Source organism: Acipenser ruthenus, chromosome 13 (assembly GCF_902713425.1).
Source record: "Acipenser ruthenus chromosome 13, fAciRut3.2 maternal haplotype, whole genome shotgun sequence".
Lineage (NCBI taxonomy): Eukaryota > Metazoa > Chordata > Actinopteri > Acipenseriformes > Acipenseridae > Acipenser > Acipenser ruthenus.
In genome coordinates this window covers 29,006,166-29,020,609 of record NC_081201.1, presented here as the reverse complement: position 1 = coordinate 29,020,609, position 14,444 = coordinate 29,006,166, and the positions used below count along the sequence as shown (strand labels likewise).

The window sequence follows — 14,444 nt, the reverse complement described above, 5'->3', positions numbered from 1 at the left end:
ATGTGTGTTCCTTTCAGACATGTTTGCTCTTTTGTCCACATTTCTTTACCCAGTAAGGTCATTTTCATTAAAATACTATAGTCCCTTCTTAAACCAAAGAATATGTGTTATTTGTGTTATATAATTAAAGTAATTTTAGCTGAGATCTGTGACACAATAGTGGATATATTCACAGTATACAACAACTGAACTGCCGAATTGATTTGTTTGAAAGATAACAAAAGTTAATTATTTCTTTGGATGCCCTCATTCTGCCTTTACTAAAAACTCTTTTTATAGTAGCTTTCTTTTCTGACCCAGTGGGTCCTTTAACTCTGCAATATGGAGTAGCTAACAGGGGTCTGCTCAGCATACCTGTTTAACCAGGGATCAGGGTAGCAAGCCCAAAGGTTTGTTCTACATGACAAAATGTGAAGCACATGTTTTGAGGTACTGTTACAGTTGCTTTCTCATGGATAGAGATGGATATATATGTAGAGGTAAAGTGGTGGTCGGTCATGGCTGGTAAGCAGCAGAAATATCAAACAGAGACCTGTAAAACTGCCATTCAGTGGCTTGGTGCACTTCTATTATTAACAAAACAAAAAGTTTAAACAAAACAGCACCCCAGCACCTTACCCACAGTCCCTTCTAAAACTCACTGTTCTCTCCACACTGTTTGGCCATGCCCAACAAACATTTCTTTGTCACTTGTATACATTTTAAACAATTAACCAATTTACATTGTGTGGCTGTGCAAAGGTGACCATCTTGGCCCCAGGCTGTTCCTTCGCACCTGAAACAAGATGGCTGATAGCCACAAAACACACAAACACACAAACACACACACGTGTGCAGAGCCTGTGCTCTGCCACAATATAGGGATCAGTATCAAGTCTGAAAGAGTTTACTGGTCTCGCACCACACACTCGATTTTACAAAGCCTGCATATCAAGTTTTTTTTTTCTTCAGTACAAAATTGGAAGGAAATGTTACACAAAGGTCATATGCATATGCTTGGTTCAGTTTAAGGTAAGTGCTTGACTAAACCCACGGATGTGTCATCACATAAAAATAAACATGATAAATGGTAATTAACAACTTAAAAATCATGAAGTACAACTTCCCTGTTAAAAGTATGCAGCTCAGAATTAATACATACATGCTTCCTGTTTCCATGAATATATTTCATTCTGCCTGAGTAGAATGTTATTAAAACTAATGTGATAAGAAGTGTACGATACAGTGAAGAGGTGAGAACATAAGGAGGCAAGAACACAGTATACATATTCACATATAACATTAGTACCACAAGGTCAGTACCATTAACATACGTCAAGAATATAAATAGCATATAGGTTAAAACAGCATCTCATATTCAAGGTGGTCTGAACATTGGCTCAAGTCATGTAGTACCTGGATCATTCATTGAGCTCCAAATGTAGTTATCATTTTACTTTATTTAAAGATGAAGACTGTTATTACTAAAATACATTGGGTAAAAGTCCGTTCATAGTTTAATCAAAATCAGAAAAGTGGTTTACAAAATTTCAATATCAGAATCAATCAGGGATCAGTTACATGTGTGAGTCACTTGATAAAACAAAGATGATGTTTTGTAATCTTTTGATATGGAACATGTTGATTGTATGTGAGGGGTTTCATTACTCTAGGAAAACACTTGTATTGATTTAAGGTCCAGGATTTTAATACAAAAGAAAAGTTAAGCATGTGTTGCTTCTGCTCTGACTTTATTGGAATCTGTCATTTGGTGACAGCTGTGCAATGCTGTCAATAGGAGTGTCTGTGATGTTTATGGAAACTGTACAGGGTAACAGGATATGAAGAATTAAAGATTTAGAGGAAATGGTTTGTACCAGGAGCTGTATTAATGATATATAATAATAAGATCGCTCTTAAAAATGGTTTAAAAACATAGAAATAGGTTAATGTTATTTGGATTACTCGAAAGGTGATGTTTTTAATAACACCAATTATTCCACTTAATTACAAATGGCTTTGAATCTGCAGTTAAGGAATGGAGAGAATCTGTGCATTAACAAATACTGCCACAAGCAATTATAAACTGTTAAGATAATCCACACATTTAAGGGATCAATGTAAGACTCAAGATCAATTTGTCAGCTTAGGGTAAACTGTGAACAAGCCAAAGACAAGTATGTTGTTTTAACCCTAATTATTTTATTATTATTTTATCACAATCAAACACCATGTACAGTAAACTGTTTTACATTAAATAGCATACATTACAATATTTATCCAAAAGAAACAACAGGTCAAATTGTTTTAATTAATTAATGGAATCCTTTACAAAATGCCCTCCATGAAAATGTAAATGAGTAGACTAAGGTATACAAGATGTGTCAATAGGACCTTATTCCACAATGAAATAGAAACCGACAATACTGTAGATAACATGTCCATAAAGATTTGACATACTCACTGAAATACACCAGATTCAAAATACTTACTGAAACACACCACTGCACAGTATTGTTCAAGGCGTTATATTATAAAGTGATGTGCAGCATAGTTCTTTTTAATCCTTGGGTTTCAAGAATAAAAAGTGTTTATGCATACAATCAGACACAAAGAAGTAGAAATCTATGACATAAATAATTTCATTCATTCTGCTTGTGACTGAGGATGTTAGCTGGTAGCTCGCTCTGGACTGAAAATGTTCTCTTTTCCACAAATACAGATGATTTTTCTTCATTGGACGGTATCAGTGCAACATTCTCAGAAAGTTTGAACTCAATCCTCTATGTCGGGCTATCTGATTGGTAAGCCTCCCCTCTCACAGGGTTAGAAGGAGGCACATTCAGCTTTGGTCTCTCCATTCTGATTCCCTGTGGTAAATTCTGGTTTGGCCTCCGGATGCAATAGGAAAAGGTAGTTATGCAGTTTTTCTTGAAGTTCTCATTCATGAAGGCGTAGACAATAGGGTTATTGAAGGAATTGGAGAATCCTATTGCCTGTACAATGGCAAGAATCATGCTGACTGTGATCTCATCGTACTCATTTTCAAAGTCATCTGTAAGAAAGTCATTATAATACGGATGTTAGTTGAATGGTCCTCACCGAAATGTACAGTATTATTAAACTAATATACAGTAAATAATGAGTGTCAATGGGGCCTATACGTTGTTAAGTCAATTGATTTTTGACTATGTGCATTGTACTTGAAACTTGGCTTTAACCTTGGTACTTCGGAAAAGACTGCATACATTTGGACTGAGATTTGAAAATTGTTTTATTACACAAGAAAATCAACATGTCTTTACGCTAGGTAAGGTTTGATATTAAAAACATTACAACATTTAAATTATAACTAACTTTATAATATTCACCAGTAATTACATTTTTGTAAGGTGTTTTTATCATTTATTTATTTAATTTATTTATTTAAAGAGAGAGTGCAGTGTTACTGTTAAAGTAAATTATTAATGTTTTATATTATAAAAAACCTTTTCTTAAACTTTATTTTCACAAATTAAGTGCCTTAAAATGTATGCTTTTCACAAGCAACAGATTAATTATCAGTGTTCAAAACATGAACTGTTTACTGTACTTCATGTACGGTTATGGAAAAATACAGGGTAATAAGCAGAGCAACTCACTGTATTCAAAGAGCATGTGCACAATGTGAAATGGAGCCCAGCATATAGTAAAAAGCAAAACAACTGTTATCATCATCTTAACAGCATGTTTCTTCTTCCTGTAAGAATGTAAGAAACAAACAAACAAAAAAACGAGTAAATAGCTGCATGGTTTGTCATGCAGTTACTAATACTGTGCCTTAGGGTGCTTTGCCATGAGTTAAAGAACTGTTAAGTTCTAGTTGCATGCCACACATATCTGCATTGTAGCCAAGATCAGAAACAAAGTGTCTTTATATTACATAAGAACATTTACAAACAACAGGAGGCTATTTAGCCCATCTAAGTTCGTCCGGTAGCTGATTGGGGTAAAAGATCCAAGTGATTCTGCCTCAACAGCATTACTAGGTAACCCATTCTATAACCTCACCACTGTCTGTATAAAGTTATGTCTCCTTCTCTCTGTACTAAGTACATCTCCACTTAATTTCCAACTACTGTACACAAGTGAATGCCAGTAAAAAAAATAAATAAATAAAAAGTAGCTTGCTCTAAAGTGACAGAGCAGTGGCAGTGACTCATACTTCTACTGTATAAAGACGGAATGACAAAAACACTAAAAAGACAACTGGAATTGAAGAGCAGCTACAGAACTTGGGTGAAAGCACCTTAACACAGACTTCTCAAAAGATAAATAAACACTGTACTGAATAAATGCACTAAGAACCACTCAGTAGGTTCATATACAAATACATTGTAGAGTTATTTCTACCTTGTAATCTTGTTGACTTCCCTGTGGTTCATTGTGTTGAATACAGAGGAGTCCCCAACACGCTTCCGGATCCAAAGCTCAAAGGATATTCTGGTGTAGAGAATCAGCATGGCAGTCAGTGGTAGGAGAAACAGAGCCACAAGGATGAAGGTGGCATAAACCTGGCGGTGGGCAGGGGAGCGCCAACGTTCCTGACAGCACACATGATGGTGGTCATACAGGAAATCATATTTCACCTACAACAAGAAATTATTTCAAAATTGGTGCGAGTATGCACAGTAACTTAAGAAATTTGACTCAGTTTCAACGTATTTGTTTTGGTAAAGGTGATTTTGGCTTTCCAACCATTTGAAAAAACAACTAAATAAAATGTAAACAGATACAGTGGACTCTCGCAAATCCAAAATTTTTAATCCAAATTGACCTATAATTCTAACACAGGACATCATAACAAAAAGCATGCTGATGGCAGCTGTAGAAACCAAATTTCCATGTTAGAAGTGTGTCAAATATGTACAGCTGTCTCTGTATTTTTTATTCAAAAGGCTATTACCTATTTTTGACGAAATATAACTATATAAAAAGCATAAAAACATAAGACAAGACATTTTTAGTATGGTACAAATTATGATCAGTATGCCGAACTAATCTGGTCCTAACGTATACTGTACACATCTGTGAACTTTCTGGAAAAGTACACCATATTAACTTATGAAACACATATCTCAGTCTGGAAAGAAGCAACTGAGGAAAAATCATGTTCTCTCTGTAATGGTTTCAAAAATAAAAGTCACACTTAATGGGGGGTCGTCAATACATGATTGCTAAGGCACATTTTCACTGAAAGGAATTTAAACATAGCTGAGTTCATCTCTCAAGTCTCATACTCAAGTCTCATTTACGATGAAACCTTTCTCTTCATTAGCATGTAGACGCTCACCCTGGATATTATTGTATAATTAATAATACCTCATGTATTTCCTATTAGCACTCCTCACAGCAGATTTAGAAACGCAATTTTAACAAAAGAAACCAATTAATGTTGCAGAATCAGACGGATCAATTTTGGTCTCTTAATTTGAAAGTACTGAACAATATAGCTCTTTGGGAAACAAAACAGTGGAATACTGCTAATGTACAATATGTATCTCTACCCTGTTCACAGTTTCCCTATAATTCGTAATCAACACACACTGAATCCTCCTTGTTCCCAATCATTTCATTCATAATCTTGTTTGCAAAGTGTGAGGATCACAGATTGTTTAGGTTGAGTGAAAAGGGTATCAGTTAAGTGAATTGTGTCCTTGGTGGTATCTCAAAGCTAATGTCTATGTTTTACATGCATGCTTTTGATAATGGTTAAATATTTAGTCCCAGTTGTATACATTCAGTGCTTGGCTAACTTTTTAAAAGCTTAAATGCTTTACAGATATAAACACATTCTGAAACACATAGGGGTAGTTGTAGGCCTACAATGTACAATTCTCAAAGTGCACGTTTTGTTGTATTTACTAAGAAAAAATATGTTAATGAAGACAGCCGCAATATACTAATTTAAATATTATTTGTGTCATTTTAGCAAGATCTCTAGCGAGAGTTGTGCAACATTTTTTCAAATAAAATAACGTCAGTTGAGTTGTTTGTGGTTTGCTGCAGCAAAGAGTGCCCGAAGGATAACGTCTATACATGTAAGGGTGCAAGAATCGAAATAACATTGTTTTTGTTAAATGTAAACGTCATCTGACTGTACAATGCATTCCGTTCCGTCTTCATTTTAGCTATTTTAATACTGTTATATATATATATATATGTAAAAAATGAAAGGTAGTTTAATCCCATCAGATTCTATAGTGGGGCCCCAACCTTCACCCCCAAAAAGCTTTTCATAATCATACAGTAGCCCCTCGCTAAACCGGACATGTTTGTCCGATATAAGGAGGTGTCGGGTTTAAAAACAATACAATACAATCGCACAAACATTCAATCTCACACACTATTGCTCCCAACATGCTGGGAAAACCAGAAATGTTATAGAAATTTGTTTTCAAGGCTTGTAAGTACACCCTGACTTTAGTGAAAATTAGGTACTTGGGTGTTCATCTCAAATACATTGAGCACAACTGGCAACACACAAGAAAAGGCGGAATGGGAAATGCCAGCAACAATTGCAACTGTTTAAAACATGCTTTCAAGTGTTCTTAACAAATTGAAGCAATTGTAAGTGTCGCAATTGCCCGCAGCTTTAGTACATCTCATTACAATATTTTTGATCCCTGTTTTTGTGAATTTCTACAGGAACGTCCAGAATTACATATTCATTTAAGGCTAAAGCGCAAATAAATAAGAACTGTCTGCACTGTCTGTCTGTTAAAATGACGTTAACAGCGTTGCGTTTGTTTAGTAGCCTACATTTCACGCTATAATGTTTGCGACAGACGCATCACTTTAGTACATCTACCCCATAGTGGTCTGGATTTAATCTAACCTTTGATCTAGCACGTAGATTTTTTTTTTTTTAAGTAACGATAACATGCAAGATAAAGTAATTTAGTGTACTATGTGATGATTTAAACAACCCTATTCTGGAAGTATCTTACCTCTAGCTGCTGTACATACAACATCGGGGACCCTAATATTACAGCAGAAGCCCAGACCACTCCTGAAAATAGAGGGAATATAGAAGTAGGTCATGATTAAATAACACACACACATAAATATAAGGATATCCATTACACAAGAGTAGATGCTGGCTCTGGGGATCAACCACAGTGCGGTCTCCCCAGCGCATCAGCATGACAACCGTCTGGATTGAGCTAAGTAGGGTACATCTCTGGGGTCTTCAAGTGGGCACCTTCCATCCTCAGTGTTTCGTCGACTAGCCCACAACACCTCAAGAGGGCTCGACGGTGAGTCTGGCGTCCCAGCATCACCCCCCTCCGTCCCCACTCAACTCAGCCGAGCTTACTTACCCGTACATCAGCGTTTCTTTCTATATATATATATATATATATATAGATTACATAGGTACAGGTATATAGACAAATTGTGAATTTTCCATTCAAATGATTGGGTTTTAACAAATGTCCACACACCCACAGCATCATCATTTCCTTTTGCATCCAACCACATTTTTACTGTCAAAGGCTACAAATGCCAATGTAAATGCTTAGTTTTTTTTTTAAACTCCTACATACTTCTACATTTTTATGACATTTACAAAAGAAAAAAAATCAGAAGTTAATTATACTTTAATTAAATACAAAGAAGGACCATACTTTTTTTAGAAAAAGAATCCTCATTATTAGTCATAGGCTTTATAATTGCTACATGACATGCATCAAGGGATCACCAAAGGAATACATATATCGCAAAACAGGAAATGTCTGTAATTATGCTATTTTTGTGGATTTTTAAAACACAGAATTAGTGAAATATTTCATGTTTTGCAGTATACTTAATGGTTCCGATGACAACAACTGTAAATATGTGGTTGCTTCTAGCAGATTAATCCATTTCCAAAGTAAATGAGTTTTGCTCCACATTTGGTTGCTGTTTAAAATCTGATCGACTACTGAGACCCATTATGTATTCAGTTTATACACCAGGCCAATTTATTTGTTTTATGGGTTGATGTATGGAAAAAAAGCTTGTTTAAGCAAATTGACTTTGACTTTCTCTAGTACAAGCTATGCATTTGCTAAGAAAAGCAGCATAACAGTGTGCCTGGATATTCTGTTGTTGGATTTGAATGAAAAAAAAGTGATTTAGCGCTAGATCGTATACATTTACATATATAAAACATACCTAGAATTTTGTACACTCTTTTTGATGTGTACTGCCTTTTCATTTTCAGTGGGTAGACTATGCCTTGATATCGCTCCACAGCAATACAAGTCATGGTAAGGATACCAGTCACTATGGCTGTGCTCTGCACGAAAGGGACCGTTTTGCATACATAGACACCTGGAAACAAAACAGCAAATCAAAGTTAGTGTACAAAGTAATTTGTGTTGTGGAACTATATTCTTTTTTTTTTTTACCTGTTGCACATATTCCTCATATAAGTAAGCTGCATTTGATAGGTGGCATATGCCACTTAGTCGATTTGATCAAGTTGTAGCCCACCAGGATAAGCCATAATTGGAATTGTTTGGCACATTTAACAGCACTAGGGAATCACCATGTTACAGCATTCTATTTGCATTGCAGTCTGAAGGTTCAATATTCCTGTGTAAATTCTTTATTTATTATAATAGTCTTCTTTATAAGAAGATACACTCTTATAGCATATTCAATATGGAGATATACACATGAATGTCTGTAATTTACCATTTTAGTTGAATGCATGCCCAATTCTTTGTTGTCACTTGGTATTATATTATTATCTTGATGTCACAGGTTTTTTGACATCCAAATAAATAAACAGCTTGGGAAAGATATAATTCTGATGTGTAAAGTACTTTCAGTACATCAGTATGTATGTATGCCATACATCCCTTGATTTGTACACAGTGACTGTATACTGTAGAGTGCAAATACATTCTGACTATATTGCCAAGGTGAATGCAATTCCTAAAATTAAATAACTGTTGTCTCTATTGACCCTCCCATGCAGGTGCAAAGGGAGAAATACTACTAAGGTATTACTAAGCACTGCAAAACATTTCCTGAGCAGAAACTGCATTCGTTACTAAGCCTGATAAGTAATGATCTAAGCAGAAACATCAATAGAGAATAATACCCTTCAAATAATGTCCGCCCTATCAAGGGTCAATAGTTACTGCCTTTTTAGTGGAGGACCACTATGCAATCCAATATGCCATCGCTATAGTCTATTGCAGCATCTCTTTTCTAGTGCTGGCATTGCATTATTGTTAAATTTCCTTTAAAGGGTGGCTAGGCTAGGCTAACAAACACATTTTAATACAAATGCAAAACTGTATTCAGGGTTACCTTTAATTAAAATCAATGAAAAGAATGTTGAAACGACTGATTGAACAACACATAATGCTATGAGCTGTTATGAGGCTGCCAGTGTAACCAAGGCTCTGAATGGTACATAAATCCATTATGTGCAGCTTTAGCAGCATCAAGCCTTGATAATTATTCAATGATTGATTGAAAAAAGTGATGAGGTGGTGAGACAGAACAAAATGCCAACCCTTACCTAAATAGCCTTTATATACAAGCTATCCGTCCTTTATGTTGCATTAAAGCCATTGTACAATCCACATAAAACAACATAATATAGCTCCTGTTCTCTACTTCAAATATCTCAATTACTCCTGCCCCCCCCCCCCTCCCTCTAGTACACAACTTTCTCAACAATTAAAGGTGGAGTGCCCCTAGAAAACGGTATAATGTTTAAAAAAAATGTTATTTGGAGTAAAGCTGAGTTAATTTTTCCATAATTTTTCTTCACTGGGCAGCATCAAGTTGGCACAGGTCACCACCTGTTGCCACTATAGGCGTTAGGAGTCTGCCCTTTGGACAGCTGAAATGGCTTATAGGCAATGTAAACAAACAGGTTCAACAACAACGTTTAGTGTCTGTGGTAGTATGCAAAAACAATAAACTAGAAAACACTCTCCCAGGAAAAATGTAACATGATTTGGGGACACAACAGCTTTAAAAGATATGCAGTTTCCCTGCTCTAGAGAGGGGAGACACATCCTATTGAAGAGTCATGGAGTTAGGAGGGTGATGCCATAGTTTGGTGGTAGAAAAGTAGTCTGATTTGTATAGGAAACAAACATGCAGGATAGCTTTTACTTGCATTTCTTATGAAAGAACTGCAATTTTGAAAAATGACATTTTATTGATTTAGCTATTCCCATGAGGTTAACACTATAACTTTTTCATGTCCTAATGTGTGCATCACTGTCTGGTTTTTCTTCAGAGGTGTCTCAGATATATCCTCATAGGCAGGGCAGTAACGGATCAATTAATGTTCCACTGCTGTTATGAGAACATTACAAAATATATTACACTATAACCTGCATTTTCAGAATCCTTATAAAAAATGTACTGTGACATACTCCACACTGCTGTAGGGCAGCAGTGTGGAGTAGTGGTTAGGGCTCTGGACTCTTGACCGGAGGGTTGTGGGTTCAATCCCCAGTGGAGGACACTGCTGTTGTACCCTTGAGCAAGGTACTTTACCTAGATTGCTCCAGTAAAAACCCAACTGTATAAATGGGTAATTGTATGTAAAAATAATGTGATATCTGTATAATGTGAAATAATGTATAATGTGATATCTTGTAACAATTGTAAGTCGCCCTGGATAAGGGCGTCTGCTAAGAAATAAATAATAATAATACCATTTTAATAGCAAAGAAAAGTAAATCACAGTGAAATCATGGTAAAGCACAGGGAATACATGGAATAAGCATAGTAAACTGCAAAACCATTGTGCAAATTTATAGTAATAAACCTCGAGTCCAATTCGGACTCAACTACTAGGGAAAACAGCTAATGACATAACATAGGGTTTAGCGAGGCTCCCTCATCAATGACTAATAATGTACCAGCTAGCCAATCATTTCTGCAGTCCCCAGTTGGAGACTAGCCACAATCTGCCCATTACATAAGAACATAAGAAAAGTTTAGGAACAAGAAGAGGCCATTTGACCCACCAAGACATATCCCTTCTAGCACACCATTTGCTCCTATTAAAGAAATTTAAAGAGTAAGTAGCGGGGTTCTGGAAAATATAGTGTTACACGTCCCGTGTTGCTACAACTGCGGCCATTTTGAAAAGAGCTTTGAAACAGACTTTAAAGTTATAAGTGTAAAAAGCTGTCAGGATGTTAACAATGAAATTAAAGATTACAGGTACATTATTCAAGCAGTGTTTAGATTTTAGATCCTACTTTCGTTACGCCCCCTCTCATTATACTCGCTGTGCTTAACTTGAATGAATGACTGGCATTAATTTTATCTATACCATTTAGGATTGTATAACCTTCAATCAAATGCCCTGTTACCTTCTTTTTTCTAGGCTGAAGAGATATCATTATTTTAACCTGTTCTAATAGCTCATACCATAGTATCCTGGGATCAGACAAGTTGCCCTTCTCTGTACCTTCTCATGCAATAATGTCTTTTTTTGCAGTGAGGTGTCCAAAACTGATTCATTATATAGTCTTTGCATAACTTCCCTATACTTGTATTCAACACTTACATACACAATATAACCTGTCATTCTATTAGACTTTTTAATTGTCTCATAACTGTAAACAAGAGGGGGTACACCCCTGACAAGCTACACACATTTCTTTTATTCTTACTTTTGTAGACCTTTCCTGTACCAACATGATTTCTGGTGCACTTTAAATTCTCAGAGATCCAAAAATCTAATTATCCAGCTTGTCAGGTAGTTGGAGCACATTTAGAAATTGTCACAAGTTTGGTTAATGTTAGAATGTCTAGATTGATGTGGGAAATGTCACTTTATTGATTTAGTTGTTCGCTTGAGGTTAACTCGATTACTTTTTCAAGCACTATTTGTGCATCGCTGTTTGGATTTCACAAATGCATCCAATAGACCAAATCATATTTTATTGCAGAAATGAGAATTCAAAGTTCCAAAGTCTAAACATGTAAGTTTGGTAGAAAATGTATGTATCTTTTGAATGAAAGCATTTATGGAAAACATACATAAAGGGAATAAATGTGGAGATTTTTTATTTTTATTTTCTAAGAATGTAATTGATTTAAGTGCTCAGTCCAAATTGATAACAAGTCCACAGAAAATGGGGTGAGATTCATTATCAAATCACGGGATTCTAGTTGCACATAAGGGTAAAAAAAAAAAAAAGATTTGCAGTTGTAATACAGACAGCACAAATGGTACATTTTAAATACAAATTAGAAATTAATTTCTAGTAGTTAATTTTGAAATAGTATTAGAGCTAAACCCAGTTGTGTTCCATAATGAATCTTTTGCTCAAAGAGAGCATTAATTCAATGTATTTTTGGATTAGATTTTCACTTTCCAATTTCTACTATTCATGTTTGTTATAAGCACAGGAAAGCCCTAAGTATAAACAATATTGAAGAATAATACTTAACTGTTAAGACACTTTACAGTGCATTACAAGACAGCTTACAGAGCAAACATGTTATTGAAATGACAAATTAAATTCACAGCATTTAATGACAACATATAATATTTTTTTTTTTCTGGTGCACTGTTAATGATATTATCCTATTAGTTGCAATTCCCTTTTTTTCTTTATTTTTTTTTTTTAGTTTTTGCTTTAACCTATAATAAATAAAAGGCTAATTTATTTTAATTTTATTTTATTGCTGGAAAAATACTTCCCCCACATTTTCGATGAAGTTGATCTTATGGATAGAGACGAAATACCACTCCAGCAGTATGCATCTTGTATTTCACATTTAATGCAGGTTTTGTTTAAATCAAAAGGTTACATTACCAACATACTGTATTTAACGGGTATACAAGATTATCAATTCCCAATTTCACCTGTAGTTCTTTTAGCATTAAATATGTCAATCAGTACGGTTTTCAACCTTGAATCGTTTCAAACTATATAACATTACAGACCACTTACCTCCCAGCCACTCTGAAGAGATGTTTTGTAGTAAAGTAAAGGGTATGCAAAAGAAAGTAATCAGAAGATCGCTCACTGCCAGGGAACAGATAAAGATGTTGGTAGCTGTCCGCACTGTCCTCTTTCTGATCACAATGTAGACCACCAGGCTGTTTCCGACAAGAGCTAGGACAAATATTATAACATAAATAACAACAAAAAATGTTTTAGCACTGGGAGGCAGTTCAGGGCTGTAGACCAGAGGCTGCAAATTGTAAGTGTCTATGAAATCCTGACGCGAGAGGTTAAAAAACTCCAAGAGCTGCTTCAGGGACTCGGGAGTAATTTTCAAAGATCCCATTTCATCAGAGGCATTCATTTTCACGGACTGTCTGGATAACAGAAAAAAAAAAGAAAGAAAATGTTTTTGTTAGAAAACGTTTTTTGGAAACATTATTAGGCTATGTATGCGTTAAGCGTTTTGTGGAGACATTGGTTAACCTCCCAAATCGAATTTAAACAGTAAAACAAATGTTGCACGTTCGCTGGAAAAAGCCCAGGTGTAAACCTTACAGGTAATGCTGTGCGACTGTGTTGTAGTGCCGATGGTTTAACATGTAAAAATGTAACCGATTGAAATAAGGTGTTGCAAATTTGTAATTGTTTAACAAACAATAAAATTGTAAAACAGTGTTACGTATTTCTTAAAAAAAATCTCTAACTATAAAACGTGAGTTAATTTACTAGGTCAAATTAAGACTGGTTTAATAGGCTATTCCAAGTATCCCATGCTTCCCAAACAGTTTACCGTATAAAACACGTTCTTATGTTGCTGGTTTTAGATTATTTTAAACCCCATACACCCTTTACATTTTCAGCTGTCTTAGATTGCCATTGAGACACCGTTCGATAAAATATCACAAATACTAGTCAAATAGCTGTCATACAGGGGAGGGACAGTGTCAGATGCGCAGCAACCGGGCACAAGAGAATTTACTAGCCTACTCCACGAGTTAGAGAAAAATATTCACAGCAACTAAAACCAAGTAGGCTACCTTGGACGAGGGCAGCTGAATGCGTGTGAGGGCATGTTTTTGAAAATGGCAAAACATGTTTTTGATTGCATTTTTCTTCAAATAATTAAAAGAAAACCACAACTCAAGACCATTTATACCCCTACTCTTTTGAATATGCAATGATAAGGATGAGAACAAGATTTTTCCACTTGTGTCATATATATATATATATATATATATATATATATATATATATATATATATATATATATATATATATATATATATTACTATTCTGCATTATACTAATCATCCATGCAACTTGTTTTTATTTCTCTTAATTACTCTCAATTTTACCAAAAAATTAAATAAATCCATTAATATGTTGTTAATAACCGAAAGTTGTCATTATCAGGGTTGCTAATAACCGGCATTTACACACTCTCTCTCTCTCTCTCTCTCTCTCTCTCTCTCTCTCTCTCTCTCTCTCTCTCTC

The 14,444-nt window shown here is 35.2% G+C and overlaps 1 protein-coding gene across 2 annotated transcripts; it reads right to left on the bottom strand.

The window, feature by feature from the left end:
- Positions 1 to 1,357: 1,357 nt before the first annotated feature.
- Positions 1,358 to 14,025, bottom strand: LOC117418009 (pyroglutamylated RF-amide peptide receptor). 2 transcript variants are annotated; one of them, XM_034030508.2, is made up of 7 exons: positions 13,880 to 14,025; positions 12,954 to 13,324; positions 8,176 to 8,334; positions 6,969 to 7,030; positions 4,372 to 4,607; positions 3,621 to 3,718; positions 1,358 to 3,034 (listed from the first exon to the last, which is right to left on the bottom strand). In XM_034030508.2, the coding sequence occupies exons 2-7, from the start codon at positions 13,309 to 13,311 to the stop codon at positions 2,763 to 2,765; spliced, it is 1,185 nt and encodes a 394-aa protein (XP_033886399.1). In that variant the 5' UTR covers positions 13,312 to 13,324; positions 13,880 to 14,025; the 3' UTR covers positions 1,358 to 2,762. The 2 variants fall into 2 exon arrangements, with proteins under 2 accessions (XP_033886399.1, XP_033886398.1); XM_034030507.2 differs by lacking the exon at positions 13,880 to 14,025 and adding an exon at positions 13,741 to 13,869.
- Between the last annotated feature and the right edge of the window lie 419 nt (positions 14,026 to 14,444).